At 36.5% G+C, this 7,852-nt stretch overlaps 2 protein-coding genes across 2 annotated transcripts; both read left to right on the top strand.

Moving 5' to 3' along the window:
- The first annotated feature begins 32 nt into the window (after positions 1–32).
- LOC134657629 (uncharacterized) lies at positions 33–1,760 on the top strand. Its single transcript, XM_063513194.1, has 3 exons — positions 33–334; positions 1,008–1,238; positions 1,394–1,760. The coding sequence occupies exons 1-3, from the start codon at positions 107–109 to the stop codon at positions 1,745–1,747; spliced, it is 813 nt and encodes a 270-aa protein (XP_063369264.1). The 5' UTR covers positions 33–106; the 3' UTR covers positions 1,748–1,760.
- Positions 1,761–2,379: 619 nt separating this feature from the next.
- LOC134657687 (uncharacterized) lies at positions 2,380–3,720 on the top strand. The gene is made up of 3 exons (XM_063513249.1): positions 2,380–2,657; positions 3,044–3,238; positions 3,361–3,720. Exons 1-3 carry the CDS (start codon positions 2,430–2,432, stop codon positions 3,718–3,720), a joined length of 783 nt encoding a protein of 260 aa, XP_063369319.1. The 5' UTR covers positions 2,380–2,429.
- Positions 3,721–7,852: the final 4,132 nt, after the last annotated feature.

Genomic DNA, 7,852 nt, shown 5'->3' with positions numbered 1-7,852 from the left:
CTAGATCGTGTTGTTTTGTTTTGTCTCAACTGTGACAGCATAACCTAAACTTAATGTTTATTTTGATTTGATTTGGTTATTATCAGAATAAATATTTATTGTTGAAATGAGTGAAATAGTGAAACAAACGTGGATAGATTTCGTGAAGTCGTACACAGAAGCGAGGTTGTTATGGGATCCTAAGCACGAGAATAGAAACAACAAGGGTCTACGCGCCGAAGCTCATGAAAGGTTACTTGCAGAGTATCAGAAAATTTACGAAAATGCTTCGCTGGCGGATATGAAAAACAAACTTGCAAATATGAGGACTACATTTCACAGAGAAAGAAAAAAGGTACCTGTAAAAATAACTAAGTATTTAATCACTGAAACCTAACTCACTATCGAACCGTATTGTTGTCTCATTATGCGTGCCAAATGTAGTTGTGGGCTTTTAAAAAAAAGGTCTCTGGGGCATGTAAATATACACATGTTTAGTAAGAGACACATTCATATGCCTTCATACAACAAGTTTTCTTACAATGTTTTTGGCAGTCAGAAATTTGAGAATAGATGTTGATATTCAACCACTCTTATTTTATGTTTATCCTCTATCTATAGTTTCTTCTTCTTTTCATTTAGAGTCCATCTTAGCTGACTCTGCGCCAACTGCGAAAATAAATAGGCCAATTCGAGTTTTAACACATTAACTGCCAGCAACTCGCTAGAGGAGTTCACTGTTTGTAGGCGTTTTACGCTACATACGGTTTTCCCGTGTTCTCGTTGCGCGTAGCTCGCGCTGGCACTAAATGTGTTAATCTGTTTCCGATCAATCATTTATTATAACACAAGATATGTTATAGGCGTTCCAAAATTGAATAGCTTACCTCATGACAAATTGTACAAGTTGACTTTAGTCGCACCGCGAGAAATGTGGATGTGCTATTGAGCTCCCACTGACCGAACTAGTTTTTCTTTTTATATTTAATCATATGACATGACATAGATTAATAAATAATTTGTTTCAGGTTCTCGACAGCATACAAAAAGGGGATGAATGTGTCTACAAACCTACGTTATGGTACTTTGACTTGTTTAATAGTTTTGTTGATCCAAATCCAAACACAGAAGGAATGAAATTTGATACATTAAAACATTTTAAAAAAACTATCCCAGTTGCAAGACTTGCAAGGCCATCAAGAAGAAGTGAGAGAGAAAGGTCTAGAGCAGAGTTACACAATGAATCTACAAAGGAAATGGTAATTTGAAAACATTTTGTAATTTTGCATTACTTATGTAGGTGCAAATAAATATTGTAGATGGAAGTTAAACTGACAATGACAAGGTAGTAGTAATTATCTGACTTTACAGACACATATATTTGACATATTTGAATACAAGACTTTCTTTACAGGAAGATGAGGAAGACTCGGAAACACCGCAGCCGCAAAAAAAGCGGAAGATATACAATCTACTTCAAAAGCAGGAAAGATTCGTAGACACAGCCAGCCAGATGCTGCACCACAATGAAAAAGAATGGGAAATCAATGGCAAAGCTATCGGGTTACAACTCTACCAGCTGGACACAACACAGCGCATCATGGCACAGAAGCTGATCTCCGACACCTTGTTCTTTGGAAGTTTGGGAAAGTTAACGGAAGAATCATTTATTAATTTGAATAATAGACAAGCCTCGCCGGAGCCACATGAGGAGATTGATTATTTGGAAGAGGAAGTAGAGGATGATGATAATAATGATGATGAATAAATGTGATATTTGACTTGTATCGTCTGTTTCATTGCATCCAATGGCGAGAAATCTTTAGATACCTTGACGAAATATTAGTCTTGCATTGCGACATAATTAATATTAGTCTTGCATAATTATATTAATTATAATATTTCTCAATTTTATTAATTAACAGAATGTCTTTAGATCACTTTACTATTGAAAATGAAATCTTTGGGCGTCTCGGCGTCTCCGTTTCCTCTTTAAGCCCCCTACACACTCGTGCGCGAAGACGTGAACGCGAGTGTGGAGGGGGCTTTATAAATTGCGATCGAAGCCGACGTCGGGCACGATGATTCTTGCAAGGGTCGTTTTCCGTTTCACGAAATATAAAATATAAGAACATGGTTAAGAGGCCTACATGACTACACTACATGAGGCATGATGCGGCAGTAGTCTGTTACGGCTTTAACAATATTTGACATGTAATCTGAAAACTCGCGTTGCATTTTTTACTGCAACATTGAATGAATGAATGAGTAGGTGTTGGGTAGTACCGAGTAGTACTCGATGCGATAGTGTGATATGGTTTAAATTTTATTCTGTGGAGTTACAAATTTGACACTTGACACTCTTGACAGCATAACCTAAACGTCCTAAACTCAATGTTTATTTTGATTTGATTATTAGTATATAAACAGAATAAATATTTTTCGTTGAAATGAGTGAAATTGTGAAACAAACGTGGTTAGATTTCGTAGATGCATTCAGGGAAGCGAGACTGTTATGGCACCCCCAGGACCAGCACAGAACGAGCAAGGTTTTACGCGCCCAAGCTTATGAAAAGTTGCTTGAAAAGTATAAACATATTGATGAAGATGCGGATCTAGTGGATATGAAGAATAGACTTGCAAATATGAGGACCACTTATAACAGAGAAAGAAAAAAGGTACTTGTAGAAGTTTATTCAACTACATTTTTAATCACTGAAACATGTAAATCACTATCTAAATATACGAGCCATCAAATACCATCAAGAGGCAAAAATCGAGCTGTCTAATTAAGCTAGAATCTAGCATACAAATATAGTTTCACTGACAGTGCAATAATATAATATAGTACTTACTATGAAGCTGGTTTTATGATAGAGACTGCTGATGGCCCGAGAGCTCTGATACAACACTGTAACCATTTTCAGTTTAGTTAGGATAAAATTATGCTGATGAACCTTTACGGTGATATACTTATTGTGTAACAAAGATAAGATATTATATTTTGTGTACATCCATGGTCAAGGTGTAAGCTTTGTTGTATAGTACATCCATTTTATTTCAGGTCATTGACAGCATAGGAAACGGGGATGCCAAAGTTCACAGACCTACATTATGGTATTTTGACATTTTTAATAGTTTCCTTGATCCAGTTGATACGTTACGCATTTATGAATACACCATGTCAGATATAAGACGATCGAATAGCGAGAGAGAACATTTCAGAACAGAGATTCACCATGAATCTGCAAAGGGAAAGGTAATTTAAAAACATTTTGTAATTTTCCAATTTATTGTGTAAAAATAAATATTACTGATGAAAGTTAAACCAATATGTTCCAGACATGTTTTATGTATCTTATTACATGACTTTCTTTACAGGAAGATGAGGAAACACCGCCGGCGCAAAAAAAACGGCGAATATACAATATTCTTGAAAAGCAGGAAAGATTCGTAGACGCAGCCAGTCAGATGCTGCAGCGGAAAGAACAAGTATGGGAAATCACCGGCAAAGCTATCGGGCTTCAACTCTACCAGCTCGACGCGACACAGCGCACCATAGCGCAGAAGCTGATCTCCGACACCTTGTACTTTGGAAGTTTGGGAAAGTTAACAGAAGAATCATTAATTAGTTTGAATCAAAGACAAGCCTCACCGGAGCCGCACGAGGAGATTGATTATTTGGAAGAGGAATCGGATGTGAATGATGATAATTTTATTAATGATGTTGATGATGAGTAAACACGATATTTTTTTGACTCTTTGTTTAACTGTATGTTGAAATGTCGTTATTATTTTTAGTGAGGAAAGGTTACGTGTAGATGTACATATATTTCTTGTAGAAGAGTTTAAATTACTCATTGATAGCTTACTTCTACTTTTCGGGTTAAATATATTTGTTTTTCAAGATTACTGTCCTAACGTAGGTACCCTGACATCAGAATGATATTTGATTCATGCTATTCAGTTATCGCGCGTCTGGCCCGCGCCAATACATGTACGGACAAGTGTTCTACACGTAATAAAACGTAGTTCTGATATCAGTGTTCGAATTTATAAGTCTAAAAGCGACTTTTTTTGACGGGGAAGGACATTCTTTGATGGGAAGCCAACATTGAAACATCTCGGTATTGTCCAACTGTTTTATTACTATTTTCGATTTGCATTTTTTTTTTCAAAACATTTGCACTTTTCATATAACAGGGCCATAGCCTACGGATCTAAAACGCTTAATTTACCTGCTATACAATACAACTCATAAATATAACAAATACAATCATAATATAATGTACAGAAACAATTATACAATTCACTCCTCACGGCGGGCGCCATATTAACAAAAATAATATTCACGGATTCATGTCTATAATAAAAGTTAACGAAAATTCTCAGCACTTAATTTCGGGTTCACAAAGACTTAAAAACCAGAAACTCAATTAGGTACGTTAGAAACTGAAATAGATACTTAGATAATCATGCACTAAAGAATTTGTATTTGTATAATATGAATTTATTAACCGAAATAAGGCCTAATTGATATTTCCAGTTTCAACAGGACTACAGGTTCATCTTTATAAAAGTGAAAGATATTAAAACGTTTTAATGACTATACCTAGTCTTGTTCCGCCTTTCGAACCGAATAATGCTTGAAAATTATAAATCAGTCAACAATAAAAAAATCTTTATAAATAAATATACCTACTTAAAAACGTGAGTTAATAAATTAGCCACCGTAAAATAAAATGAGAAAGTAAATGCCGAGAATAAAGGCGCACTTACACTGCGTCACTCGCCGCATTAACCGGTTGCCTGGCAACCCCCTACATTAAGCCTTCTACAGACGTTGCTCCAAATAGTATGCGATTTTAAATGATTGCCGGCCGAGTAGGATCAACAATCATTCAATCGATCGATCGAAATCTCATGCGATTATCGAGACGTTTGGAGAGGATTACGTAAGCGACCCACTGTAAATGCACCTTTCATTACAAAACGTACGCTGACATGTCATCAAATAACAAGCACAGCCGAATGACACTTGACAGTAGTGGCCTGCCCGCCGCTAGCACCGCGCTCACTAAACTCACGAGGGCCTACCGCGAAACACGAAACATTACCAGCCTCTATCGCTCGAATATACAAGAGCGATAGAGGCAGATAAAGAAGTTTCGTTTTTCGCGGTAGGCCCTCAGACACCCTGTATACAACAAAATGGCCGCCATACTGCTAGTGCACGGGACGTGGGGGAATATTGTTGTCTTATGGCTCCTGTACACGATGGGCCAGCGCCGGCCACTCCAAGGGACGTTAGAGGGAGCAAGTGATATTGCTATCTCATTGTACCGCATGGCTGCGTCCCTTGGAGTGGCCGGTGCTGGCCCATCGTGTAGAGGAGCCATTATGTCGTTGTTTTTTTTTTTTTTCAAATAGGAGTGGTCTTTTTGATTTCAGGAACTGTGAGTGTGCAACGAAGTTGAGTTTAATTTCTAAAATTATATTTATTTTGTTTAAATTAATGTTGGCGTAAATTACATCGAGTGCCACATTCCAACTTTGTTCGACAAAGTTACAATAAATTTGCCATTATTATAAAAAATATCGACTACTACACGGTCGTTTTATAAACGCCTATAACTAAATGAAATTTTATATTATAACATACTTATAATAAGATCAAATCGCATTGCACACTCATTCAGAAACCAATATTCTAACAAGTTTAGTAGATAATCTATGTACAATAATTTCTTAAATATACGGATATTACAGATAAGTATGTCGGTGTCTAACCAATATGTACACTGCGTCCCAACAAAAATATAAGGAGTACCCTCCTGAGCTATGTTAAGTATTATAATTTCATTTTAACACTATTTATTCATTTTAACAAATTATTGTTTCACCTATTGCTATAACCGACTAGTTGTATTTGGCTTTTTTACAAATTTACGCAAAGACAAGTTAATAGTAACGACTGGTAATCTCAATAAAAAGTTGCGTCCACTACAGCTACAGATGGCGCTTATCAAGGTTCCCTTATATTTTATACAACGCTTTGCCTTGCGCTTTTATTATAAGTGAGCTCGATAAGGAAATATTAGCGACGGTCAAGGGTTGTACAAAATATAAGACAAACTCTGCCTCGCCATGTATATGTACACGTAATTTAGTATTATTATTATTAGTTATTATTTGTGTTTAAAGAAAGCGAAAGGACGCAGATTATAGCAATCAGTGAAAGAATGTAAAGTGGTATCGTCTTGGGTCGTCCCATTCGTTTTTCGTCGAATTCTTATATTAGTCCTATTCTGCTTTCGTCACCCATTCTACATTGAAAGCCACCGACGATTGTGACGAATGTAGAATGGGTGACGAAAGCAGAATAGGACTAATTTGAGAACTTGAGGAAAAACGAATGGGACAACCCAAGATGATACCTGTAAAGTGTATAATTGTAGTCAATAATGACGTCACGAGTGTGACTCCTAGTTCCTAGCCTACATCTCACTGAGTCGAAACAGCATCGCACTGTGTACGCCCCCATACACACACACATACGCAAAACTAATAAAACAATTATTATGAACATATTGTGTTGTGCGAAAGTCAAAATCCCGTGCTTAGATGCCTTGTTTAAACTCACCCAAATGTTATTCATTTGATTTGACGAAACATGGCATGATAATTTATTTTATATATCTGGGGCCCTTTTCTCAAAAGCTTGTAACTTGTAATACAAGTCGAAGTCCCTTTCTAACAAAAACTGTCAAAAGGTGAAATCCGCTTGTATTACAAGTTACAAGCTTTTGAGAAACGGGTCCCTGATGTTGAACTACAACTGAGCTAAATATCACGATTTTACAAGCCTACTGTGAATTGCACGGAATTTCAAACTATTTTCTACGAAATAAGCGGCGTCCCTATTCAAGCACATTCCACACTTTAAAGTGGGAAGTGTCTTGAAAAGGGCAAATATACCTTGCGCCTAAACCATCACCAAATAATGCTTACAACCACAGAAAACGGAAATAACATCTGCAAAGTCCAACAAGCATTAAAAACTAGTCACTTTCCATGGAAATTTCAGAGACCAGTTTTTCTCTCGAATGTAGACTTTACACAGTTATTAATAAGTTTTTCCGTGTCACAACCAACTATTTAAGTGAAATCCCGACAGATGTATTATGAATATTGTCTTATCTTCATAGTAAAGACCTTTCGGAAAAATCGACCAAGAAAACAATCGAAATGTTAAAGAAATCTGTCGGTTTCACCCGCGTACCATCAACAAGACATTTTTCCCAAAAACGTTCAACGCCGCAACTAAAATCTAACAAGTAAATGTAACTTTACATGGTAACACTTGCAACTATGTACACTTGGCTTACATGATTTATACAACGTGTTTATATAAGTATATTAGTAATTAGTAGACGGGCACTTGCGGCTGTTTCGATCCGTCGTCTCGGACGACTCGTGTCGTTTAAAGTGGTCGCCCACTGGCGCGGCACGGCTAGAGTTTACTCGCTTCTACTTGTTTCAAGACTTTTTCAGAAAACAATGTACTTACCATTTACTTTTTTTTTCGAAATATGAACAACTTTTTGGTTATTCCTGCTGCGTCCTATTTTTTTTTTTCAGTTTGTTACGATTCATACAAAATGTATCTATGTGGAAAGCGTCAAACAAAAAATATTGAATGGAGAAATTGGGACAATTTTTTTTATCAATGTCATTCGTCCTCGTGATTCTGAGTAATAATAACCCAAATAAGTGTACCTATACTTTTTGTAAAACCTTTAAAATATGTTCTTTGTGCCAATAAAATTAATGAAATAGCGATGACTATTAAACCGCCAGCGGTTCCGTATCG

Source organism: Cydia amplana, chromosome 20, assembly GCF_948474715.1.
Source record: "Cydia amplana chromosome 20, ilCydAmpl1.1, whole genome shotgun sequence".
NCBI lineage: Eukaryota > Metazoa > Arthropoda > Insecta > Lepidoptera > Tortricidae > Cydia > Cydia amplana.
The sequence above is the reverse complement of the archived record's forward strand: the minus strand, read 5'-3'. Positions and strand labels throughout refer to the sequence as shown.